This window comes from Littorina saxatilis, linkage group LG17 (genome assembly GCF_037325665.1).
Source record: "Littorina saxatilis isolate snail1 linkage group LG17, US_GU_Lsax_2.0, whole genome shotgun sequence".
Classification (NCBI taxonomy): Eukaryota; Metazoa; Mollusca; class Gastropoda; order Littorinimorpha; family Littorinidae; genus Littorina; species Littorina saxatilis.
The window spans coordinates 56,732,386-56,759,880 of record NC_090261.1 but is presented as its reverse complement, the minus strand read 5'-3'; the positions used below and the strand labels follow the sequence as shown (position 1 = coordinate 56,759,880).

At 39.7% G+C, this 27,495-nt stretch overlaps 1 protein-coding gene across 3 annotated transcripts; it reads left to right on the top strand.

Annotated features, from left to right (window-relative positions):
• The first annotated feature begins 2,736 nt into the window (after window positions 1-2,736).
• On the top strand, window positions 2,737-27,153 carry LOC138951731 (dentin sialophosphoprotein-like). Of its 3 annotated transcripts, XM_070323291.1 has the most exons (9): window positions 2,737-2,816; window positions 3,920-6,180; window positions 6,555-6,787; window positions 8,404-8,536; window positions 8,855-9,049; window positions 12,550-12,607; window positions 14,107-14,169; window positions 16,129-16,143; window positions 19,805-27,153. In XM_070323291.1, the coding sequence occupies exons 2-9, from the start codon at window positions 4,000-4,002 to the stop codon at window positions 20,020-20,022; spliced, it is 3,096 nt and encodes a 1,031-aa protein (XP_070179392.1). In that variant the 5' UTR covers window positions 2,737-2,816; window positions 3,920-3,999; the 3' UTR covers window positions 20,023-27,153. The 3 variants fall into 3 exon arrangements, with proteins under 3 accessions (XP_070179392.1, XP_070179393.1, XP_070179394.1); XM_070323292.1 differs by lacking the exon at window positions 16,129-16,143; XM_070323293.1 differs by lacking the exon at window positions 16,129-16,143 and having other exon boundaries at window positions 14,142-14,169; window positions 19,805-19,909.
• The last annotated feature ends 342 nt before the right edge of the window (window positions 27,154-27,495 follow it).

Below are 27,495 nucleotides of genomic sequence, written 5' to 3'. Positions count from 1 at the left end.
TCATTTTTTCGATAAATACCTTTGACGTCATATCCGGCTTTTTGTAAAAGTTGAGGCGGCACTGTCACACCCTCATTTTTCAATCAAATTGATTGAAATTTTGGCAAAGCAATCTTCGACGAAGGCCGGACTTTGGTATTGCATTTCAGTTTGGTGGCTTAGAAAATAATGAATGAGTTTGGTCATTAAAAATCGGAAACTTGTAATTAAAATTGTTTTTTTTTAAACGATCCAAAAATAATTTCATCTTATTCTTCATCATTTTCTGATTCCAAAAACATATACATATGTTATATTTGGATTACAAACAAGCTCTGAAAATTAAAATTATGAAAATTATGATTAAAATTAATTTTCCAAAATCGATTTAAAAACAATTTCATCTTATTCCTTGTCGGTCCCTGATTCCAAAACCATATAGATATGATATGTTTGGATTAAAAACAAACTGACTCAGTAAGCTAAAAAAAAATAGACAGAGAAAAAGCGTGTTATCCTGCTCAGCGCGACCACTACCGCACTATTCTGCATGGCTTGTCGATTTCACTGCCTTTGCCACGAGCGGTGGACTGACGAAACTACGAGTATGTGGTCTTGGTGAAAAAAGCAGTGCGTTCAGTTTCATTCTGTGAGTTCGACAGCTTGACTAAATGTTGTTATTTCGCCTTACGCGACTTGTTATTTCATCTTACCGCTAAAAAAAAATCAACTTTGTTTTTTTTCATTAACGGGACCCGGAGGCCACGCGGACGCCTCTGACATTTATGAAGGTTATTTTTCTGTAACTGTTATAATAATTCTCTTTATTTATATAGCGCCTTATCCGAAGTTCAAAGCGCTTTTATCTATTTATTCATATATATTTAGTATTACTTTTTTCCCCAGCTAAACGACAGCCGGCTGCGCTAGAGAGACTCGACGGCATTTAGATGCGCCGTTTTTACATTTAGTCAAGTTTTGACTAATGTTTTAACATAGAGGGGGAATCGAGACGAGGGTCGTGGTGTGTGTGTGTGTGTCTGTCTGTCTGTTACTTTTATTTGTTTCATCCTTTCGTTTCACTTTTCCTTCTTTTGTGTGATTGAAATAACAGTGTGTTTTGGGCATTGCCGCGCTGCACTGTCGGTTCACGCTGTGTAACGAAGATAATAAATTTGGGACACTGTCCTTGAATTATACCGACTAATTTTTCAAATTCGTCTCAGTGTTGAACAGGATGAGTTTAGTGTAGAGTCCTGCTGGACGGTGCCTGTAGTCGTTGAGTCTGATGTCGAGTGAAGGAAATTGTATGGAACATCATGGGAGATGATCGCAATGTGAACAGCCTTAACTGAGCCGGGATTCCATAGACGCGAATTTCACTGACATGCGAATTTCGCATACCGAATTTCGGTACGCAAATTTCGCATGCGAAGAAAAAGAGCATACTGTAGTGATATCTGCATGCTCACTCGTCATGGTTATCCATACTGCCTGGCCACACAGCCAGCCTCAGTTTTATTAGCCTTGCCTCTGCAGCAGTCTGCATTCAGCTATCACAGTCTCTTGCTTTAGTACTCTCTACTTTGTGCTTGTGTTTAAAGGCAGAGTAAGCCTCCCGTAAACCATCACAGATACGGTCAGGCTTTTACACACAGTACAAACACCCTTTCATTTAAACACTCACCAATTGAGAACATCCTAGGTGCCCTCCGTAAAGAGCGAACAATTTTCAAAGAATTTATTTTTGCGTGGTTTATCTTACCCCTGAGCCATCGTGAACCCGTGTGATCCAGTTTTCCCTTTTCACAATGCCTTCGTCATAGTTAGTCATTTGAATGCGACTCGACGTGAGCTTATCTACAATAGCACGTTTTTTATGCACGAAACAACGGCTGTGGTTCACAAGAACTCTAGCGATGGATTTTGACTGTTGAGAGCAACGGCGATTTGCACTGATAAACCGCCGTCGTCTGCTACGACCCTTGCGTGACCCTGCTTCCGGGCTTTTCTTTTTTTAAACTTTCACAACTTCGAATTGTTCTGATCTTGTCTTGATGAAAAACGAATTCTTTTATGATTAAAGAATGTTTGTGTAACAAGCTGTCAATTTATTATTTAGATTTTAAAAGTTAGGTCTAGCGCAAAAACGAGGCGCCGTTGTTGTTAACGGAACAAGTCTACGAAAATAAATTCTTGGAAAATGTCTCACGCTCGACAGAAAGCAGCCAGGATGTTCCCGTTCGGTGAGCGTTCAAATGGAAGTATGCTTGTACTGTATTTAGACGCTCGGGGAGCTCTGTGATGGTTTACGGGAGGCTTACTGTGCCTTTAACCTTACCTTTTAGTCTTATATATACAGTGTAATCATTACTATACACGCCTTCACAGTGTTGTCTATGTGTGTGAGTGTCATACTACACATACATCATATTATTACACATACGTCCATAGATACGATGTTTCCCTATTTGGCGCACTAAAAATGATGAAGACTACGGTCAAGGCCTAGGCTAGTTACAGAACTTCGCTACCCGGTGCGAAACTGAGAAAAATCCGCTATCGGAATTCGCATTGCGGTGGTTCCGAAATTCGCAGCGATGGATGCACTAGATCTATATGCCGGAAAGAAAGGTCCGAATTTTTTACTGGCGTTGCGAAATTCGCAGGCAAAATTCGCGTCTATGGAATCCCATTTGGGAACCTGCTTTAAGCTTACCCCGGAAGCGAGTTCCTTCCCTTCATCTCCCAGCTGCCATTGTAGTGCGGAAGTAGGATGTTGTGAAGATGCTCCGACTTGCACTGTAAACAGCTTACTCTCGAAACCTACACTGATGGTTAGTACACAACCATTCCAGATTTGTCCGAATACGCTTGAATTTGTTGAAACATGTTTTCTGTGTTCATGTTCTTCAAAATATTTAGCCACATGTCTGTCTTTGCTCAGAGTGTCAACGTCACCATAGAATCGGAGGTGTTTCGGGGTGTTTCTCTTGTCATCGATTTTGTTGCTGATGATGAAGACCCACCAGCTTGCGCGTATTTGTCACACAATAGAAAACTGTACAAACCCTATTCATGGTTTGATTAAACAAAACAAAAGCAATATAATCCATGCATTTACTCTGTTTTATAACTTCAAAATGTTTTGTCAAAAATCTTGTCAAATGTTAGTAAATGTTACGTTGCGATTGCTTCACTTCTTTCATAGCAGTTAGCACTCAGGGTCATCAGGTAGACCATTACTAGCACTTATGAGGGGAGGTGATCGCAACAAGAAAAGAGAGAAAACAGAAGAAAGTCACACGGATAGTTGAGATAAAGGACTGCTGAGTGACAGCCTGCAGGTACAGTCAAGTCAAGGCAAAAGAAAAGTGTCAGCGAATAGTCTAGAGGTGTGTTTTTTCCACACCGACCCACTATTTTCCAAGCAATTTCCGCTTTATTTTGTGCTAAATTGTTGATTTAAAAAAGGTACACAGTTGTTTAATGTGAAACTGAAAGCATGAAATGTAAAAAGAGTGTAAACTGAGGGAGAAAAGTGAAAAGTACACATGAACCAACATGACAGGATGTTTATTAAATTACATATACTTATAACAGACTTTACTTATAAAATTTTCCATTGTAGTAAGTGGGTTGCATGAAGCTGCGAACCAGAGTGAGTAATTTGATCAGTTTGGTTAAAAAAAACCACTGTGGATCTTAAATGCTATTCTGTGCATGCACACCATCTATACAATTTACAAGAAACAATGCAAAGAAAATGTGCACTAACATACGCAAAATAACTTTATGTTGCTGATGATAAAGACCGACCAGCTTGTGTGTAGTTTTCAATGTCACGTAATAAAAAAAATCCCTGTATAAACCCAAATTACATTAGGGTTAATTTTATTGCATAATGAAATAATGCCATTACTGTTCCATTTTGTTTTAGATTGGGAACCAGGACATCCAGGCTGTGCTAACAGAAAGACTGCTATGCTGATTTCCTGAGAGCGCCCAGGAACAGACACGATGTCAAATTTCATTCCAATGGTCTCTTCTAGCCCACCTCCCATTGAGGATGGTCAGTCATTTGGTTGGGAGGGCGACGAAGACGATGATGACTTTGGAAATTTTGCTAGTGCCCCAGGTTCAGGGGTTATAGGTAGTGATCATGAGGAAACAGAAATGCCTGGCTTTGATGTCAACTGGTCACACGTGGATTCTCCAGCGTTTCAGTCAGGCGACAAGGACCTGTCTCCACTTGTTGTTAGCGATAGAGATGCTTCCTCTCTAAACCCAGAATCTGCAAAGAACGAAAGTGCACTCAAGGAGAATGGTAAAGGATCTTCATACATATCAGACTCTGTTGGAAGTGGAAGTTCCAGCCCTTCTAAGTCAGACACAGGACCGGCAGAGGGCAGTGGAGCAACGGAGAGTGATGCAGGACCTGGAGGTGATAACGATTTCAATGAAGACGATGACTTTGCAGACTTTGCAGCATTTCAGGATGAGTCAAGCAGTAAAAACAAACCTCAGGTAGGCTCTCTACCACTTCAAAAACCAGATCATCAAGAGAAAGGAGCTGTAGAAAATCATGAAGACAGCGGAGAAAAGACTGTGGAATCAGTCATGGAAAAGAGTCGCGAGTCTACAACAGATTCTGGGGTGTTCAGCACGGACATCTCTCCTCTGACCAAGTCTGAAAGTTTTTCTGAAGGAGATAGAATTGTGCAGTCAGAGGATGAAACTTTCACAGAGTTGCCTCAAGATACTCCACAGGCGTCTTCATCTCCTTCTGTTTCTGGTCACTCCTCGTCAGATGCAGGATCAGATGCCCAGAATAAGCAAGAGAACTGCGATGTTAGTATTGACAGTCGTTCAGACACTCCCCGAAATGAAGACACTGCAGAAAAAGGAGATGAGTTTCCATCGAAGGATGAGAGACAGGATAAGGAAAATGAGATGCAGGAAGGAAGTGGTGCCAGTGAGCAAGAAGAAACAAGCGTTAATAAACAAAAACAGGAAAAATGTGATTCTGCAGATCGAGTGGAGGACTGCAGCAACACAGAGAATAAAACTGAAGTCAGTGATAAAGCAGAAGTTGCTGCAGAAAACTCAGATGATGAATCACCTCATTCAAATTCACCGGTGGCCATCGAAAGTGAAGAGGGCTTCTCAAAAAGTATATCGGGTGATGAAATTGTGGAAGAGAATGCAGAGTGGGCAGCATCTGAAACATCACAATCTTCGCCCTCACCACCGGTTCCAGACATCGAAAACAGTGCACATTCTGATCAGGTCGGTGAACCTGAAGATCTTGTGTTAAGAACAAACAGTGTTGAGTTTGATCAAGATGCAGTATGTACTGTTGATGATGATGACGATTTTGGAGATTTCAGCACAACCGTCAACGATATCAAATCTAGTGACATTCCATCCAAGTTGTCATCTCCTGACAGCGGTACACCAGGCAATCAAACACCAGACGTAGAATCAGGAGACAATGATTCTGGAGATTTCAACAAACAGTCTAATATTGATCAAACCATTCCAGGGCAAGGTGCTAATGAGGCGGAGACTGAAAATAAGTCAGAAGAAATAGTTGAGTGCAATAATGAGAGCAACGATGATGACTTTGCAGACTTTCCGGCAACTGCAGCTGCTCAAGAGAAAGATGAAACTGAAGACTTTGGAGACTTCTCAGCCAACTTCAATCAAAGTCAAAAGGAAGAGGATGACTTTGGCGACTTTTCATCAAAGGAGAATGCTCAAGGAGACGGTGAAGAGGATTTTGGTGACTCCTTTACAAACAAAAAATCAGAGTGTACATCAAAAGAAGATGAGTTTGGTGATTTTTCCTCGAAAGACGCTTCAAATGAGGTTGATGATGATGATGACTTCGGCGACTTCAGCGCTCAACCTGCATCTTCAGCAGCTCCTGCAGCAGACTCGAAGACAGATAACTTTGCTGCATTCTCAGCAAAACCAGCTTCGGGCAGTGAGGATGATGATGATTTTGGTGACTTCAGTTCACAGTCTGCAACAGCTGCAGCTCCTTCAGGGGATTCTGGGTGGGCAAATTTTGCAGGACCGTCCAGTGCAGAAGCTGATGTGGAGGAGTCTGATGATTTTGGCAATTTCTCTGACACTAAGCCAGCAGCAGCTCAAGACAGTACAACAACAGCACAATCTGGGCCGGATGTAGCAATGGTGAGCTTTTGCTTGGTCAGTTTTTAGTGTTAGTTAGTGTGAGTTGGGCTGCTTCCAATCCAATTTCAGAAATACATGAAGAATAACAGTTGGGTTGTTGTTGTTTTTTGTGTTTGTTCGGGTTTGGGTGGGGTTTTTTTTTTTTGGGGGGGGGGGGGGGGGGCTTTGGAACTGGAAGTAGTCACTAGACTTTTTGTGAAGACTGCATACAATGATAGATCCAAGAGGAGTCACTCACAAATTCTTGTGGTATCTGATTGATTACTGAATTCTATTCTTTGTTTCCTACATGTATGTATACTAATTTATGGTGTTGTTATTATTCAGAAGGAACGAGAATGATTTTTGTATTGTTTCTTTGTTTTTTATACCAGGCCCTGAAATCAACATTTGGGAAGGCATTATCAGATTGTTTTCCTGGATACTCCGCCCCAACCCCGCTCCTGGCAGAGGAAGCAGAGAATGAGAGCGCCAGCAAAGAGGATAAACGTGCTACAGAACCCACAGATGCTGATAAGTTTGGAATGCTAGAGATAATCCTTAAGCATGGTCTGCGCTTCCGCTCTGCCAGTCTACAGACGTGGCAGGTGGTACAACACCCGTCCAAGTAAGATTACAAACGTACTACTTTTTTCTTCTTTTTTTAATCGTTTTATCCCCTTCATTCTGAATGTTTTCCTTTTTATATTTAGTCAAGTTTTGACTAAATATTTTAACGTAGAGGGGGGAATCGAGACGAGGGTCGTGGTGTATGTGTGTGTGTGTGTGTGTGTGTGTGTGTCTGTCTGTGTGTGTGTGTAGAGCGATTCAGACTAAACTACTGGACCGATCTTTATGAAATTTGACATGAGAGTTCCTGGGTATGAAATCCCCGAACTTTTTTTTCATTTTTTGGATAAATGTCTTTGATGACGTCATATCCGGCTTTTCGTGAAAGTTGAGGCGGCACTGTCACGCCCTCATTTTTCAACCAAATTGGTTGAAATTTTGGTCAAGTAATCTTCGACGAAGCCCGGACTTCGGTATTGCATTTCAGCGTGGTGGCTTAAAAAATAATTAATGACTTTGGTCATTAAAAATCGGAAAATTGTAAAAAAAAATAAAAATTTATAAAACGATCCAAATTTACGTTTATTTTATTCTCCATCATTTGCTGATTCCAAAAACATATAAATATGTTATATTCGAATTAAAAACAAGCTCTGAAAATTAAATATATAAAAATTATTATCAAAATTAAATTGTCCAAATCAATTTAAAAACACTTTCATCTTATTCCTTGTCGGTTCCTGATTCCAAAAACATATAGATATGATATGTTTGGATTAAAAACACGCTCAGAAAGTTAAAACAAAGAGAGGTACAGAAAAGCGTGCTATCCTTCTTAGCGCAACTACTACCCCGCTCTTCTTGTCAATTTCACTGCCTTTGCCATGAGCGGTGGCCTGACGATGCTACGAGTAAAATGGCATTGCGTTCAGTTTCATTCTGTGAGTTCGACAGCTACTTGACTAAATATTGTATTTTCGCCTTACGCGACTTGTTTTTCCCTTCCGTTCTGACTTTTTTCCTCCTGCTGTCTCTTTTCCCTTTGTTGCTTGTATTTCTGTTAAGTGTTATGAGTTGTTCCTGTGTTAGATGTTATTTTTTCCTGTGGATCAGATCTTGGGCCCTTTTTGGAACACACAAAATCACAACATAGAAAGAAGATGGCATTTGTATTCTTTGTCGTGTCAATCTGTCATGCCTGACAAGATAGTTTTGAGATGATGGATTGGCTTTACCGTAGCCTCTAGGGTTGGTGTAACTAAGACCTCTTTGTATTAGTCTGCCGTGAAGGTGAGGACATATGTCCAGAACATCGTGGTGCAGTTTCCTCGAATGAGGGTGCAACTGAGGCACACTAGACTTTAAACATTCCCCCTCCCTTCACTTCTCTCGCCACCATCCGCCCTTCCCTTGGTCTCATGACTTATTACAAACTTTTTGGCGATTGAGAAATGAGGATGACTTTTTTGATATTCTCTGTTGGTGGTGTTTTCAAATTAGAACCTATGGTGTTTTTTTACAATTCACTTTGAGAAAGTTGTGAAAACTGTTATGCTCTCCTGAAGAAGAAAAAATCACAATAAAAGATGGCACTTTTATAGACAGTATTCATTCATGTGTATGTTGTATCATGACAGACACAACTGGCCTAATTTCTATCAATTCTGTGTTCAGGAAAGACCCTCGGGTGAGGCTGTGGGGTCATCTGAAGGACGTGGATGGATCGCAGGCTGTCATCTACCACTTTGCAAAGTCACACACCAACTCTCTCCTTTTCAACACTCTCAGCATCGACACCCAGAACATGGTTGGTTGGAATGAAGCATATCTCGTGAAGGGGGATTTTTTTAACCAATTTGCCTAGCTGCTTTGAAAAATATCAACTTTAGTCTGACACCAGTAAATGCCGGATATTACATTAATGCAAAGTGAATGAGAATTAGGTGTTTTGATGAGTGTTTTTTGTTTTTGATGTGATTTTTTTTTTCTGATTGAAACTGTAGATAGAAAATATTGAAATTATATACCTATTGAATGTGTTTATTTTGCATTTAATTTGTTGTTTTTGTCTGGTTGGGTGAGAAAATGACACAGTTAAGCAATCTTTTTACACATCTTGTTTCAGCTGATAGGACACAAGAAGGTAGCAGTGCCAATCTTTGCGACGGGCCTTAGTCTGTTGGAGCCAATCCGTGGAGGAGAGAGAGATAGGAGCCTGGGGATGGGCGGGCCATTGCCAAAGGGAGCTGTACCTTCTGCCACAACAACTACGCCAACACTTGTGGATCCGAACCAGCCGAATGTGGAGCATCCCACACAGGTGGGAAATGATAATTGTTTTCTTCTCTTTTCTGATTTTGCTTGCTTTTGTGGCGGGAGAGCCCTAATTGTAAAAAGTTTAATGTTATAGGATTAGATATTGAAGGTTCAGGACAGTCATGGCGTACAGAGTCAATCTGTCACGCTATCGCTGGCCTCAGCTTTCAAAAGAAGCGTAAGAATGATTGGTATCAAAACCAAAAGTAGACGACGCAAGGGAGGTAATTCCCTTTTCAGTTCCGTGTTGGCGGCCATTTGTGTGGCGTGGACACGATTTACCGGCGTACGGGTTAATAAACATTGGTAAAACTTGACAAATGTCAAGTTAAATGATGAGAGATTGGATAAAAGTTATTTGATGGATGTAATTTAGTGACCACAAGATGTTCTTTTGGTTAATAAGGTAACAGGAGTACGATGATTGTTCGTCGTGTTGGAAACAACGATCGCCGGACGAAATCATCGTTGGATCAGAAAGGATAGGAATCGTAAAAGAGAGGAGAGACAAGTTTTCTTTGATGAAGATAGTGTTGTAGGTTGCTTAAATATTGCGAACAGTCATTAAAAGAGCGCTTGTTGTGATCAGCAAGTGTAAAGATAAAGGAAAAAGGACGGACTACATTGTCCGCGTAATGTTTTGAAAGTAGTGCGGTTAATGTTCTTTTTCGGTCAGCCAATCTGCCTCTGGTTCTGTGTGTTTGTTTACGTTGCCATGCAGATTGGTATAAAAGACAGTGTAAAATGAAGTTCCTACACGCATTAGGACAGGCTTTAGAACAGAATAGAATGGGTTAGAATAAGGACATAGACTGAGGGCGCTAGGTTAGGGATTAGAATAGGAAGAGAGTAAAGGCAAGGTAGACTAGATCAAGATTTAGAATAGGGACAAAAAAAGAGACTCCGCATTCTGTCAAAGGGATAGCATAGGGAAAACGCAGAGTAAAGATAAAAGAACTTAGAGATTCTTTCTACCTTTTCACAAAGTCAGGACAGCCTAGGCCTAGTCAGCTTCAAAGGATAACCGCGCATGATACTGGCTTGTTTACTTCAAACACCAGTAAAGATTCAAAAGATATGTAGGAGAGAATTTCGTAGATAATCAGAAGTAAACAACCGGACTGTTAGAACGTCGGCGTGCGTTTGATTGAACGGTCCTAAACTAGTTAGATAGGTGGGGAAATTAAACATTAGGTGACCTGCGCAAACTCAGGTAAGCTCCTCATTTTTTTGGTGTCCCGCCTGTTTTGCGCATGGTACTTTCAAAAGGGGGAAACTGGAATTAGGTTAGGGATAAAACACTTTGGTGACGAATAAGGGGATTCGTCCGTCCCGTTCTCACTAAAGTTAATATAGCAAGTTCTGAGGTATTAGACCATCCTTAAATTTAGCCCAAGAAGAAAGAACTGTTTTCTTCCAGATAGAGATCCAATAAAGTAAATAGGTTTGAGAGAAATTCTTAGATAGTTAGTCAGTGAACAAAAGATCCTGTATGGGGTAAAAATGTAGCTTGCTCGATATGCGGAGTCTCGACTTATGATAGGATTATTTGGGGAAGGGAGATTAGGTGGCTTCATTGTTTTCTTAAGATAACTTGCGCATTTTGATGTTTGCCATGTAAAGGCGACCCGGGATTTTTTACCGATTTTGTTTGTGAATTTATAATATTGCGTAAATTGCGCTTGTTGTATTGATACATTTGTACACTTTTCTAGATAATAATTAAGTCTAATAAACTATTTTATAGAAAAGTGATCCCATGAAATTGGCTCCATTATTCGACTGAATGGTTTTCGTTGTTACGTAAGTCGTCATTTCTTCTCGCAATGATAGCCTTTTAGGAAGATAAGCTAACCCGGTAATTTTAGGTAAGAGAGGATAAATTAGGCGACAGACAGATTAGAGGTGCATGCACTAGGAGAACGAACACAACGCGAGGCAAAACTAGATACGGAAATGAGTAAATAATAAGTGCACGCACTAGATAAGGAATCTGCAGAACTAAACAAAAGACGTACATTTTGTTTCTTATCTACAACTCTCACGGTTTTCCGCCGGGTAAAGAAACATACACAATAGGAAAACTGCTACACTTTATTACCTTTTTTCCCTGTAATGTACATGACAGAGGAGATTCTGTTCTGCTATTGCTATGGAGGAAGGGAGGTAACTTTGACAGGAACTCAGTATGGGGTATTCAGACCTGGGAACCCATATGATTTCGGCGTATTTGTACGCTTGAATCAGTACGGTCGGTGGAAAATAAATACAATCAAACAAATTCATAGACTACTTTTCTTCACAATCGTAACTTACAGGCAAGAGAATCTTCCGCCGTTTGGCGGAAATCCGCCTTTTTGATGAGCCCTAGGGTCATTTCTGAGATCGGTGTAAATCCGTTGAGAAAATTTGGGGGGGGGTACGGTACTTTCATCCGCGTAACAGCTTCCATCGGCGATAGTTTATTCTCAGTTGGCGTATTCTTATTTGGACTGAATGTTGCTTGTACGAAATTTGCCGAGTAGAACCCAAGGATGATAATAATGCTGTCGGAAACAGCCGAGCAAGTGGTTTTATGCTTGTTTCGGAATTTGCCGAAGATTTCCGAGCGCTTTCTTTGTTTTTACGGATCGTGCAGTTTCTAGACCACACGCCATTTTGGTCACCATGCATCGACGAATTACGAAAAGCGATAAGGCCCTTGCGGCCGAAATCGACTCAAGTGTGAAAAACAAATGGAATTTTGGTTGGCTTGAGGAGAGAGTGAAGACTTCGATCTGGTTGACGAAAGGCAAAGTCTAAAACGAACACACAGTGGAGCTCTCTGTTAACGATATTTAACACATTGGTGAGACATTACTGCAGCTTCAAGTGCACTGTTTTGTAAAGTTATGGTGTCTCCTGGTGCACGTTTTAGGTGTGGAAAATGGCAAAAACCCTCAGCTTCAGGGGGCGTTGCCCCCTGACGGCAGGGGCCTTTAGCGGCACCCGCACCCCGCATTATTTTCCTCCTTTTTGATGATTTCCTGTTCCCATGCCTGAACTTAAACCAATCCAGTATTTGGGAGGTTTGAATGATGTGTGGAGTACACTCATTTTTCTGAAAATATGCCAAGTTTCTTTGAGAATGCTACAAGTGCAAAACAGGGGTTCCCAGGTCTGGGTATTATTTATCCTACATGTATATGTTGGCAGGCAACTGCTAATGGAAATTAACTCCTAACACAATTGTTTTCTGAAATAGGACTTATTAAGTTAGGTCAGTATCAAAGAAAGTTATAGATGAATTATTTATTTTTAAGCAATTATGTTTTTTTATGAAAAAAAGAGTATATCTTATGTGCATCATGGATCTCATGATCTTTATAGTTGACTACTTCTCGTTTCAGTCGATTCGCTTTCACCTTTGGCTAAACTTTATTGGTAGTCTTTCTGGTGAGTGAGCCAGTTCTACTGTTTGGGGCTATAAAACAGCATGGCATTGGCAGTCTGCATTTGTTTCAGGAGATCCCTGCAGTTGACTTCGACTGGAGCACAAGTGGTCTCACCAACCCTTTAACATGTAAGCCCAAGCACTCACTCACTGACTGTGCACTTTTGTGTGTCCATAATGCAGCACCACACTGTTATAACTTCACTGCTCTGTGTTTAGTGCAGCTTAAGCAGTGGGGCTTCAGGCACCCACATATAATATTACTCTGGAATGTTTTTGTCTGGTATAGTACCTACATTTTATTTTTCATTTTTAGTGAGGGACTCTACCAAAATTATAACAACTATGTCATACAGTAACACTTCTGTTTTGAGACCATGCTTTGTCAGATCTTTTGTACCTAGAATTCACATCAATGTTTAATGCTGCTTGTTTTGTAGGACCCTATTTCCTCAGATTTAGGCCCCCCCCCAAAAAAAATAGGTGTGGTTAAGGTAACATAGCCAAAAAAAATAGGGTAGGAAGGTAGGCAATCACTTTTTTTTTTTAACTTTTTTTTCTGATGTGTACAAATTAAACCTACTTGACAGGGAAATAAGTGTGCGACTCGAGCGCTTTCATTGCGTTTTCTGCACTCGTTTTCTTGATTTTTTTGGTGTTTTTTTACAAATGTAATAAAAAGTTATAGGGTCGGCCCCTAAAAATAGGGTAGGTCGGGTTACCGTAACCACACCTTTATTTTTTTTGGCCTTATAGGGTCTCGAAACAGAGGGACCACTGTATTCTGATTCCATTCTTAATTATGTACAGCTAAATTTATCACAGCATGACAGTGTATAAAACCAGTATCATATTCTTGTACAAACTAACATTGTATACACAATTGAAAAAGAGAACAATGCATGAAAAGCGAAGTTACACAATTCTTCAGGGAGGTTCATTTGTCACACACTGTACTTTTATAACAGTTTTGGTTGTGGGAGTATTAAAGTAAAGGCATTGTTTCTGTTTGAACATATAAAGTCTGCTTCTCTGAATAGAAATGTAGCTATCATCAGGTATAAGGATTGTGGAAAGTCCAGACAAACTCTGTTTCAGAGCAGTTGTATAATTGCAGTAGACATGCAAATATGTGTTAGGGGTACCAAATAGAAATATTTGAGAACCAGAAAGGCGTCTGCAAAATCTGTCACATTTACCTACCGCGGTACCTAACTGCAGACTTTACTTAATTCAATAGAGGGACATTTAAAATGTTTTTGGAATATTTCCACAAGATTGTCATTACCATCTGAAGAAGTCAGCGAGACAAAATATTGATGAAGAATATCAAAACAGGTTTCTGTTGTTTTCTTTTTGATTGATTCTTTCCACAGGAGTAAGACTTTATATAATATACATATGACATCTGACTGCAAACTTCATGTAACTCTATGGAGAGTCATTTCAAAACTCATTTGAATCGTTCCATGAGTGTAACACTATGATATGATATATCTACATATTTCAGATTCCTGGCTTAACCTTTGCCTTAACTTGTTTATTTTCTATGACGACCTTGGTCCATCCTTCCAACTACCCTGGCGCGCCACCGTGGATTCTGACTGACTGTTTCTGTCTGTTGCCAGCCAAGAGCCTAGACTTAGATTTTCTTGTTGTGCAGGACAACGACACCTCTGAAAAACCCTCTGGTAAGTCCCCCTTGGTTTAGTTCTATGTCCCTGACTCTATCAGTGTCACTGTAGCCGTCTTGCTGATGCAGCACTCGCTTAGGGATGTGTAGTCTGGGTTGTAACTGTAAGCGGAGTAGGGTTGGATTAATATCTTGGAAATGGTAGTTGATATGAGAGTTAAAACTATTATAAGTGTGTCTGATTTTCCTTCTTATTGTTCCTGTATATATATAGCTTAATTGCCACAAGCGACATGTGCAGATAGAAAAAAATAGGGAAAATCCTCATTATAAGGTTCTTATATATATATATGGTTCATCTTTTATATTTTCAAGAAAGCGCAGACGTTGTTTGTTTGCTTTTTTACAATTTGAAAAAATTAATTTGGTACTGTATATAATGTATCATCCATATCCTATCAAGCAGATTATGAACCTTGTAACTATTTGACTGCAGTTATCTCCCATAAGCAGTGTTGGTGTTGCCACTTATCTGTAAAAGCAAAGTGTAATTTTCTACACTATACAAAACTAAATTTGAAGACTTTATCCACCAAATCCACTTCTTATTCATTTGCACTCATGGGTTTTTTTCTGAAAAATTAACTGTTACTTGTTGCTGTTGAACCATATCTGGAATATTTAAAGTACAGTAATTTTGTCTGACAGTGAAATCTTGCAGGAATAAAGCCGCTGATTAAAGATTGAGATGACGGGGAAGAATATGATCCCTAAAGACCAGTAATAGGTATCCCACATAGCTACTGCTGGTGCACTAGATGCATGCATACAAATTCACATCACATGTGTGTCCGTTGGCTACCGTTGATCTTGATAAATACTAGGTGCAGACTGATGATAATTCCATTTTACTTGAAGTGAGCACTTGGTCAGACTAAGGGTTGCTGCAACAGCAAGACGAGCACATACTTTATCAGAAATCACTTGCGCTGATCATTGTATTTCTCAGTACAGTGGAACCCCCCTTTTAAGACACCCCAATTTAAGACTCCCTCCTTTTAAAGACCTTGTTTTCTCAGACTTTCTGTTCATTGCCTCTGTAAAATTACCCCCATTTTAAGACTCCCTCCTTTTTAAGACCCAATTTTCTCAGATTTATGGAGGTCTTAAAAGGGGGGTTCCACTGTATTGATATCATAGAAGTGGTTACCTTTCAATCTGTTGACGTGTTCACTCTTACGACTGTGTGTGTTGCTTTGTTTGTTGAGTGTTCATATATATATATATATATATATATACCAAGTGGTTTCTGTATCAGATTGAGAATGTGTAAAGCTCACGTAATTCACAGTACGATGTACGCACTTTCACTTTTCCAGTAATATGTTTGATCTGTTGCATTGCACATGCTTTGAAGCTACTAGCAATTGTATGTATATGAATTAAAACAGATGTGTTTAGCTTGCTTTATTTAGAGATGTCAAGAAGTTCTTTGGGGATTTATTAATTGTTGGAAGTTGCTGGTGATGCTGAAAAGGATTGTGGCAATTTTGTTACCTTATATATTGGCAGAAGGGTATTCACTTTGAATAGAAATCTAACCGGACAAAAGAACCTTTCACTGCAAAGGTCAGGTTTATGTCAATAGCTTACAGTTTCTAATCAGAGGGAAATTTGCAACAGTATGAGCAGAACAGAAACTGTTTCAGAACTGTAGAACTCTCAAAATAATTAATTTTGAGTTTATGTAAATAGCTTACTGTTTCTAATTAGGGGGACATTTTTGCAACAGTATGAGCCGAACGGAAACTGTTTCAGAACTGAAGAAATATCAAAATAATAAAAACGGAAAGAGTTCAGCTATAGATGAACAGATTGTACAGTACCACATCTAGCTGTGACCAACGATAGAGTAAGAGACTAGAGAGATAGCAAGATCACAAGCGATTTTGTTCGTTTTTGTGTTGTGATTACTAACAGTCTATGCTTTGTCTATGATTGTGCTGACCCAATCTAGATGAATGGGATTGGGGTAAGTTGTTCACGGTGATCTCCTGTTTCATTCTACCATAATTTTTTATTGGGATTGACAGTAGACTTCTGTACGAAAGGAAACCATATATATGCATGGCTTTGACTGTGTTTATTTTGCTCTTCCAGTGTATGTCTGCATGAGTTTATTTTGTTTCTGATTTGTTGTATCTGCTTGGCAGAGGTTTACTCTTTGTCTTGTTGTTTCCTCTGGGTGTGTGTGCTTGTGTTTGTGTGTGTGTGTGTGCATGCGTGCGTGCGTGCATGCGTGCGTGCGTGTGTGTGTGTGTGTGTGTGTGTGTGTGTGTTTTGAAGAATCAACTGTATAACTGTAAATGAGTGTGGGTATACTGAGACGTTATCCCCGAGTACGCTAGTACTAGGGCTCAGCAGACTTTAATTGTCTGTCTGTGTGTGTGTGTGTGTGTCTCGACTTAACAGCTTATTGCTGGGAAACTACTGGGCGCAGCTCGTTCAAAAGTTGATACACTAACTTGATAATAGGTCCGATTGATCGTATGAAAACTTCATAATGTTACCTGGGACCTAAATGCGAAATAAACCACAAAAAAACGACTTGGCGGTGGGAGGAATTCGCGGTGCAACAGCCAGCCAGGCGGTCTGATAGAACGGCGCAAGGTCTCGGCCAACCAAGACTATGGCATACTCGTAGCAAAGCCGCCGAATGGTACCGTAAACCAAGAATAGTGACGTAATTACGTCACGGTCGAAAGTCTTTGACGTCAATGCCTCCCTGTAGTCTTTTTCTCTCGCGCGGTGTGTGTGTGTGTGTGTTCATTTTGTGCACATGTGTTAGTGTTACTGTTTGTGTGTGTGTGTGTGTGTGTGTGTGTGTGTGTGTGCGTGCATGAGTCTGTACTCGTGTGTGTGTGTGTGTGTAAGAAAGAAAGAGAGAGGGAGGGAGTGAGGGAGAGAGAGTGTGTGTGTGTGTATGTGTGTGTGTGTGTGTGTGTGTGTGTGTGTGTGTGTGTGTGTGTGTGAATGTCTGAAGAGTACTCGGGTCCAGCGCGAGCGTTTTTTATAGGGTGGGGTTTGAAACTCAGTACAAACAGAAGAAGTGCATGCCTGTGTGCTGTATGTGGGACATAAGACAACTTTAATTATCTTATCAGAGAAATTTGCGGAATTACAATGTAAGCATTACATTCCTATAGCTTTCACAAGAGGGAGGGGAAGTACCAAAGAAAGAATTTCAGATACCTGTTTGTGGTCTTTGCAAAGCTTTCATGTTGACCACCTAAAATGTAATGCAGGATGTCTGTTTTACTATTCATGTATTGTACATGTACATGTAGCTACTTTATTATTTTTCAAGGGAAATGTTCGTGCAGCGAAACCTTGGCGGGATGTTTGAGTGTGAAATCCCAACCCCACTCGCATCTGTAAAAGAAAATGAAATTGCTTTGAAAGTACAGTGTAGTGGTTTTGATTATGTTTGGTGGCTGTTTTGACTTCTTTGTGTTGACCTCTGATTTTCTTTCACGTCATGAGAAGTGTATTAAGCCTTTGTTTCTCTTCTTTTGTTTGTTCTGCATGAGGTCATTATCTTTGGTAAAATAAATGTTTTCTTCAAGCTCTGTTTTGAAGCTGGTGTTTTAAAGTTTTTATATAGGTGCCAGCCCCTCATGGTTTTGTTGTATTGTTGTTGTTTTTTTGCTCACTGTTGAGGTCCCGCATAGCCATGGGTTGAAGAGATGTTTAAAGGCAACCAATTGCTCACTGTTGAATTGTGCAGAAGTATGGCTCAAGATATTATTGACCCATGGAAAGACTTCAAAGAATGTACGCCAGACTACAACCATACTTGTCAGTTGTAAAGAGGGGGGGGGGGGGGGGGAGGAGGGGGAGGGGGGTGGCAACACCTAAACATTGGCTTGATCTGTAAATGTCATATTTGTCCACATGTTAGTTGTTCATTTTTTCAAAAGTGTATTTAATGATGGGTAAATGGGCCAGTTTCCATCTTCTTGCAACAGTGTTCTTGGTTTCTTCATTCAGCAAGTAAACATTTGGTTGGAAGGGGGGTGGGATGGGTCTGTACAATATCTGTACAATATCTGAAGAAGCCAAGTCGTTACACGGTAGGGAATACGTATCCAAGAAAGTATTACCGGTTGTTGAAAATCTTGATTGTTTGTCAGTAGTGTTTCACTTTAAGGGTACAGTATTCGATAAAAAGTAAAGTGTCAGGGATCAAGGGGTTGAGGGCGTTTTGTCAAGAGTCAAAATGTTGTGTGTGGGTGACAAAAGGGCTGACGGCAAAAGGTTGAGGCAACAAAAGTTCAGCGATTAAAAACCTTGAGGTACCTGTCCGTATACACTCAACTGTCTGTTGTAAAAAATAAATAATAAAAGGGGGAGGGGGGAATCTCACAGTCATCAAATATTTTGCTTGTTTTGCACGAAAGAAAAATTCTGCATTTTAAATTTTGAATGTGCCTGTGGTGTAATTTTGATATCATATTTGGTCATAACATGCTGGTAAGAACATTGTTTTACATTACCTGTGTCTGTTAATGTTTAATGATGCACGGCTCTGTCATCGAATAAAGAAGTGTTGGGTACAGGAAGCACAGCAGGAGACACGCAACCTTCACACATAACACTGTTGGTATTGATGAAGCTGAACAATGCAAGCAGTTATTAAGCTACTGTTCACCTTTCACATATTTTCAGACTGGTGGTTAATGATTAAGGGGAGGGGGGCAGGATATGTGTGCTCACAATTGTCCGTTATTTTGACAATTGTCATCTATTTCAACTCGCAATTTTTTTTTAATTCTTGACATTTTCAATCCTCAACATTTTGTCGTCTCAACCTTTTACTGTCAACCTTTTGTTCTCGACCCTGTTACTCTCGACCAAATGTGTAAATCTGTTGGTTATCTCACAGCACTTAGCACTATGGTACAGCTAGAGGGAATATGGGAAAGGATGGCATCTCTTGTGATGAATAGAGCTAGCTATAGCACTGTTCTGACGATCAGTTGTTGATGTATCTGCACTTTTAGGCTTGTAAATGGTGTTTGTTTGGTGCAGTTGTTTATCATGGAAATATCGTCGGGGCATAGCCATAAACCGTTGTCAGAAGTCAGTCAATCATTTACGTGACAAGCTGCTAACAGCTGTACAAACGTTGAGGAATTGCCCATACTGATTGAATCGTGTGACAATGGCAGTGATGAAAGCTATTCGTAGATTTGTTATATGCAGGTATTGGCTTTGGTCTGCCTGATTTTCAGTTTATGTATGTTTTTGTGTTTGTGCTATCAAAGCAAGTAGTATTAACAATGAGTAATGTTGCTTGTTTCAGGCTTTCTAATTGTTCAGATGACATGTTGCTGAATTTGCTTGATCAGTTTGTGGCTCATGCCTCCCTCGTTTGTTTGTATGTCTGCTTCTTTGTTTGCTTGCTTGCAGCTATCAGGTTCAGTTTGTTATGTGGATTTGAAGCCTGTGACAAGACAATGCTACATCAAACTTTTTTTTACATGGGTTTTAAAAATGTGCAGGACTAAGAGATTCTAGGCATGTCGGCCAAAGAGTGAGATGTATGCTAAGGGCCACATGACAGTTCATATGACAGGCTGTTGTTAAATTAGAAATAAAACATTTTCATTGTGCTGTATGGTGTGTTTCAGTATTCCAATCTGAGATCCTGGATGCCCCAAGATCCAGTGTGAAATCGACTCATCCTTTGGAAGACATTCTGAAAAGCGTCAAGCCAACAAGCGTGCGAAGTCGCCGTGACAATGCAGCCACATCTCAGATGAGTGCAGAGGCATCCCGCGTACTGGCTGGTCTTCCCGACCTGAGTTTCATGCACTCCAAGGTGCTCATGTTTCCCATCAAGAACTGAGACAGTAGCAAAGTCTATCTCTCTCTGTGCAATGATAAGAGTTCAGAGTAAGACGTTCATCCCTAAACAAGGGCAAGGTCATGTCTGTGGCTTTGTGCTGTGCTGGATACTGATGAACTGAGACAATGACACAGTCAGGATTTCACTGTGTGCAATGCTGGATGGTTAATGCTGTCTCCTTCAAGAAAGAGACCTCTGTGAGACAATGGCAAGGACATCACCGTGGCTTTGCACTGTGCCCTGATGCTGAAATTTGCCTAGTTGGGAAGTAAAAGACAGCCATGGTCCATGTTATGAGCAGATATTTTGTTTCTAAGAAAGTGGAGAAATTCATAGCAGAAACTTGCAAGATCTGACTACTCCCAATTAATAAGGCCAAATAGAAATATATGTTGGTTTAGGGTAACCCGGCCGACCCTATGTTTTTCCCGCCAACCCTAAAACTTTTTGTTCATTTCTAAAAATAAACAAAATAAACTGTTGGCACATTTTGCGAACCATACCGAGACTAAGGGAAGTAATCTTTAAAATTGACTACATTTTAAAAACAATTAAAAATTAAAAAACGACCTACCGACCCTATCTTTTTTGGTCATGTTACCCTAAACCAACATATATTTTTATTTGGCCTAAGGACAAAATGATCACACCTGTGCTAAGGACATCACATTCTCAAAGTCTCAACATTAAACCACTGTCAAAACTTATGCATGGTCAAGGTTGATGCCTTCTGAATAGTCCATTCAACCCCAACCGTCAATGCCTGAACTCCTGCATCCTCTCATTTCCAGGATGGGTTAACTTCATGCTCATGGCTTCTGCGTGTGTAAAAATTCTTCGTTTCTGTTTTGTTTGCCAAAATAATTCTTGTGTATAGAACTAAGAATTTATTTACTTAATCTTTAACACTTTGACACATGCAAAATAGATTCTTAAAAAACTTTGAAGGCTGAAGGGAAGAAAGAGTAAGACGCAAAAGAAAGGAAGGGATCCGGATATCTTGAAAACTTGTCATCGCCTACGAGAGAAGATTGTGACGCTTGCATTTCTAGAATTTAAAAACGTCTGTGTACGTAGCATCATATTTATGATATTTTGCAATAGATGAATATTCCAGGGATGTTGCTAGGATTAAGTTTCTTCAGCAAATTTGCTGAAATGGCCAAAAAGTGTGCACAATTTTTCTGAAATTTAAGACAGTCCTTGGCGTTTTCTTTCCCCCATCTTGAAAAAAATCAGCAGATCTGCCGAAATTATGGCAGAGTTGTCAGGTGTTTGAAAGAAGATTAACAGTCTCACTGCCGATGCCAAACCGCATTCTTGGTGTTCATATGAGAGAGTATGTCTATGAGGCTGCAGAGGCTGCAGAGTATGAAATATTACATTGCTTCCTTTTGCTTGTGTCGTAATGAATCCAAAAACAAAGAGACTGCCAACGTTCCAAAATTCAGAATAAAAAAACAAGAAAGGTAGGTTGTTGGAACGGTTGTTATTGACAAAACAATACATTCACAAATATATCGACACAACGGTCTTTTAAGTGCACAGACAAACAATTAATAATGAAACTTATCTGGCTGATTTTTCACGAAGCCGCAATTGCGTGATTGCCAGATAAGTTTTTGTTATTAATAGTTTGTCTGTGCACTTAAAAGATTGTTGGGTCGATATATTTGTGAATGTATTGTTTTGTCAATAACAACCGTTCCAACAACCTACCTTTCTTGTTTTTTTAATTTTGTGTCTGAATGTCTAGCATGTCTAGAGCTGAGTATTTTAGCTTTTCATGTCAGTGTCTTGACACGTTGCTGTCCATTTCCTTGTGTAGTCAAAGTGTTTCTTGAGGGGATTACAACAGTGATGTTGTTGAGTTTGCCTGTACTGTGGACAAGTTAAAGCTGTGATGATTATAGTATTGTGAATTTTGTGGATTTGGTTGTGTTAACTAACTGCTATTTATTTGACCATGTGATACTCTGGTCTTCTGTTTTTGTGTGAAATAGTTAAGTGTACACTAGTGAGCTACCCACTGTCCTTGTTTCAAAGGATGTTTGCTATAACATTGTGTGCAATTATATTATCTAGCTGCATTTAGCCATGTCATTCTTATTTTTACATTTAGTCAAGTTTTGACTAAATGTTTTAACATAGACTGATAGAGGAGGGAATCGAGACGAGGGTCGTGGTGTGTGTGTATGTGTGTGTGTGTAGAGCGATTCAGAGTAAACTACTGGACCGATCTTTATGAAATTTTTCGGGAGAGTTCCTGGGTATGATATCCCCAGACGTTTTTTTCATTTTTTCGATAAATGTCTTTGATGACGTCATATCCGGCATTTTGTAAAAGTTGAGGCGGCACTGTCACACCCTCATTTTTCAATCAAATTGATCGAAAATTTGGCCAAGCAATCTTCGACGAAGGCCGGACTTTGGGATTGCATTTCAGCTTGGAGGCTTAAAAATTAATTAATGACTTTGGTCATTAAAAATCTGAAAATTGTAATTAAAATTATTTTTTTATAAAACGATCCAAAATTACGTTTATTGTATTCTTCATCATTTTCTGATTCCAAAAACATATAGATATGATATGTTTGGATTAAAAACACATTCAGAGAGTTAAAACAAATAGAGATATAGAAAAGCGTGCTATCCTCCTCAGCGCAACCGCTACCGCGCTTTTCTGGATTGTTAATTTCACTGCCTTTGCCACGAGCAGTGGACAGACGATGCTACGAGTGTACGGTCTTGCGGAAAAAATGCAATGCGTTCAGTTTCATTCTGTGAGTTCGACTGAGCTTGACTAAATGTTGTATTTTCGCCTTACGCGATTTGTTTATTTTTAGACTTAACACTTTACTGGGTAAGGTTTCACCTAGAAATAATTGCAGCTGTCAGACGATGTTATTTATGGTGGATGATAAGCTGAGTTTTCTTCATCACATTTCTTCGTTTGTGTGTCTGAAAGAGAGAGAGAGAGTGAGCGAGTATATGTAACCAATATTTGTTGGCGTATAACTGATATGATCAGGAAAATAATATTTGATAATATTCATTACAAAACCAGATTAAGTATAGGCTGTTTGATTAAGGGAACAGATATTTCTTGCTTTCTGTCTTTTTCATGAAACCAAGTTTTCATCTTGATAGTCCATTATGAATGTTTGTAATGTACTGACTGATTTGAGAATGCCTTTTTTGGTTGTTTACTAAATGGTACCCCAAATTTGGAAATATTTTTAAAATTCAGATTTTTGAAATCTTAGATTCTCTCAAATACTACATGTGCAATAAATGTTATGGCCATTTGTGTTTTCTCAGTTTTAATTTTTAAACATGAGTAGGAAGTAGCGATTGGAGTCAATCTTTGTGAAGAAATTAATTTTCTTTTGCTGTGTTTTCTATGACTCCTTAGCTCAATGCGTCTTAGTAGAGAGAAAAGTATACCTCACATGACTCAATAGCTCATTGGTTCTTCGTTGAAAGTAAAGTATAGCTCACATAAAACTTAGCTGTGATTGTCTGGTATAATGTTTTCTGCTCAGTGCAAAATTATACGCTGGAGTGTGGCTAGATATTTTGAGTTCATTTTTGTGAAGAAATTGGTTTGATTTTGCTGTTTTTTCTATGACGCACAAGCTAAATGCTTCTTACAAGAGGGGAAAGTATAGCTCATGTCACTCAATAGATCAGTGAGTCTTTGTAGAGGGGAAAGTTTAGCTCACATAGAACAGAGATGTGATTTTGTGATGTATGTTTTCTTCTCAGTGCAGAATTATACGTCGAAGTATGTCCCCCCCCGCTGGTTAGGGGGAAGAATTTACCCGATGCTCCCCAGCATGTCGTAAGAGGCGACTAACGGATTCTGTTTCTCCTTTTACCCTTGTTAAGTGTTTCTTGTATAGAATATAGTCAATGTTTGTAAAGATTTTAGTCAAGCAGTATCCCGCAGTGGGGCACTGCGGTTATGAAATTAAAGGCCCCTCCTGTTTTTGGAACCGCAGGAGCTTTCTAGTTTGCTGTTAGGTAGATTTTTGGTTCCTCTTTCCTGTCATGCTCTCTTTTTCTTCATGAATTCTTTTCTTTTTTCTGCCTTCTTGCTCATTCACCTGTATTTTTTCCAAAAATCTCTTCTCTTGCCGCTTGTCTCGCGATTCATGTATAGTTTAATCTGTTAGTGTTCTGATGTAAGTCCAGCAGTAGATAGGTTAAGCCTATTTTAACATACTGGAAACTGGTAATCTTCCAGTAGGTATTAATTTAGTTTTACTAAAGCCTGCTGGGACACAAGTAATGGGTTAGTGCATTTGTAAACAGGAATCGCTTGACAAGTGGCCCCCTTCATCCCCCCCTTCCTCGTCCTGATATGGCTCTGCGTAGTCGGCTGGACGTTAAGCAACAAATAAACAAACAAACAAACAAGTCAAGCAGTATGTAAAAAATGTTAAGTCCTTTGTACTGGAAACTTGCATTCTCCCAGTAAGGTCATATATTGTACTACGTTGCAAGCCCCTGGAGCAATTTTTTTATTAGTGCTTTTGTGAACAAGAAACAATTAACAAGTGGCTCTATCCCATCTCCCCCCTTTCCCCGTCGCGATATAACCTTGAATGGTTGAAAACGACGTTAAACACCAAATAAAAAAAGAAAGAAAGAAAGAAAGTCGAAGTATGTCAAGCGATTTTGTGGAAAAGTTTCTTCAGCATGTCTGTTGTTACTTAGAAACTTGCTGATTTACCGCAACTGAATATAGATGACTTAAAGCTTTCTAAAAAGGTTTTACTTAGTAGATTCTTGTGCATTTGTGTTATTACTTAGAAAATTGCTGTCTTAACAAATATGGTTTTTAGCTTTCTGAAAAGTTTCTTTTGCGTGTGTTGTTACTTAGAATCTTGCTGTCTAGTTTTAGTACTGTTGGATTAGAATGTGTTTGGGTTTTCTGCAGCATGTGCTGCTACAAAGAAGATTGACAAAAAAACATTTATGCTGTGTCTCTGCACTGACTTACGACCTCTGTGTGAAATGTCCTTTTTGTGAAGTTTGATGATCTCCTTGCAATATTTACATGTATGAGAGTACAATTAAATAACCTGTGCAGGTGTTCAGAGATCCTTTGTGAAGAAAACTGTGTTTGAATTTTTCTTTAGGTGATCGCGACACCCAATGTTAGATGTTATCATAACTGTAAACATGGAAAATGTTTGTTTTTGTTATGTGATTTTCATTATTTTTTGCTGTGCTGATCTGCCTGAAGCATTCAGTTCCCGCTCTCTGGGTTTTTTTTGCCTGTCAGTACCCCCCCACCCCCCACCCCGTGTCTCTGGTCTGTCTTCCTCTTCCCCCCCTCTCTGTCTGTCTCTCTCTGTCTCTGTCTGTCTCTCTCTCTCTCTGACCGCTTTCCTGTTGTTTTTTCCCCTTTCAGCTTCTGGTTAGCTGTTACTGGACCAGATATATATGTTAGGCGCGTTTGATCGATCTGCGCGATCGCGCGATCGCGCTGCGCGTTTGGTGGATCGATCAAACGCGCACACATCGATCGATGTGTGCGCGTTTGATCAATACAAAGAATACAAGAATCGTTAAAACGCGCAGCTCTTATATACTTGCGCATTTGGACGATCCGTCTCACAAATCACCATACTACGCACACACACGTCTGCTGGCAATGACCGGAAGTTATGACCGGAAGTAGGCCTAGCTATAAGTGTCTAAACAACAATCTGTAAGACATTTAAAAAAAAATATAAAAAAATGGGATTATATTGTACCAAACACTTAGACTACCTCAAAGACATCACATCACAGGTATATATGCGTCGAGGTTGCACCTGATCATCCATTTCACATGTATTAGTTCATTGAGTGTTTAATTGTCCTTTAATAGCAAATGATTTAAAAGTTCAGCTGTTTTCATGAGATGTCAGAGGGATGGACAGAGATGAGGAAGGAGGGATTGGGGGGAGAGACTGAGAGACTAAGAGAGAGACTGAGAGAGAGAGAGAGAGAAAAAGTGTGTGTGAGAGAGAGAGAGAGAGAGAGAGAGAGAGACAGAGAGGAGAGAGACAGAGAAGAGAGAGAGAGACTGAGACTAAGAGAGAGAGACACACAGAGAGAAAGAGATCCTGAGAGACTGAGCGACTAAGAGAGAGAGAGAGAGAGAGAGGGAGAAAGAGAGAGACTTAGAGAGAGAGAGACAGAGAGAGAGAAGAGAGAGCGATAGAGAGAGAGAGAGAGAGAGAAGAGAGAGAGAGACAGAGAGAGAGAGAGACTTAAGAGAGAGAGAGAGAGAAACATTGAAACATAGAACTTTATTACAGGAAAGATAGCATTAGATCCGTAGGACCTTTCTTCCAGCTAGTCCTGATCTAAGCAAAATGGTTATAATCGAAATGGGAATACATAGGAACAAACTTTTTATGATGAAACGCAGACACACGCAATAATAGTAATATAAGAATAAGATCATAAGAGAGAGAGAGAGAGAGAGAGAGAGAGAGAGAGAGAGAGAGAGAGAGAGAGAGAGAGAGAGTGTTTGAAAGATCGAGAGGCCTGACAACAAACAAATCAAAAACGTTGTTGGGGTATATTTCGGAACATTCCTGTATTTGAAACTTTTCACTTCCGGCGTGCGATGTGTGTGTGTGGTAGGGACTTACTTTGTGACAGATCGTCCAAATGCGCAAGTATAAGAGCTGCGCGTTTTAACGATTCTTGTATTCTTTGTAGCCTATTCTTTGCATCGATCAAATGCGCACACATCGATCGATGTGTGCGCGTTTGATTGATCCACCAAACGCGCAGCGCGATCGCGCGATCGCGCAGATCGATCAAACGCGCCTAACATATACACGACAGAGTATACATGAAAGCAGCTTATAATATAATGTAATGAAGAGGTGAATATGACATGTATTTAAAACACAAAACCCACTGATAGTCATGGTGTACATTCCCGGTGGGTACAAGAGGTGTAACGATTTTGTTGCATGTTTAGATTGGTACGGTGTATGTGTGGTAATGGTGATAGCTGAACAAAAGTATTGTGTTTTCAAATATGGGCTTACAAATGAACTGCCCTGTGTAAGTATTGTTAGTGTGGACTGGTGAATAAAAAAGTCAACTTAAAATTTATGTTTGTGTTGCGTCTATATATACATGTATAACATTTGCATGTGACAACGGTTGAGGCAAGTATATGTATGGAACGTACTGGAACAAAGGCTAAAGTCAGTGATGTTGCTTGGGTTTATTCTCTGGCAAATTTCCCAAAATGAACACACAAGTGTTGGCAATTTTCTGAAAGTTTAGTCAGCCTTTTCCCCAGCTGTGAACAAAAGTTCACAGAACGTTTTTGGCAATTTGAAAGAACACTGTCACCAGACAGCATGTCTGAGCAGTTAATAGAAGATAATGCTACAGCATGTTCTTCCAACCAGGGATTAAGTTTGCAGTTTGAAAATTTGAGTTCATGAA

Excerpts from the sequence above, each read along its gene's own strand:
- LOC138951731 (XM_070323291.1), top strand. The coding sequence starts at position 4,000 with ATGTCAAATTTCATTCCAATGGTCTCTTCTAGCCCACCTCCCATTGAG. Across the intron at positions 6,181-6,554 it reads CTGGGCCGGATGTAGCAATG|GCCCTGAAATCAACATTTGG; the intron begins GTGAGCTTTTGC and ends TTTTTATACCAG. Across the intron at positions 12,608-14,106 it reads TCTCACCAACCCTTTAACAT|CCAAGAGCCTAGACTTAGAT; the intron begins GTAAGCCCAAGC and ends GTCTGTTGCCAG.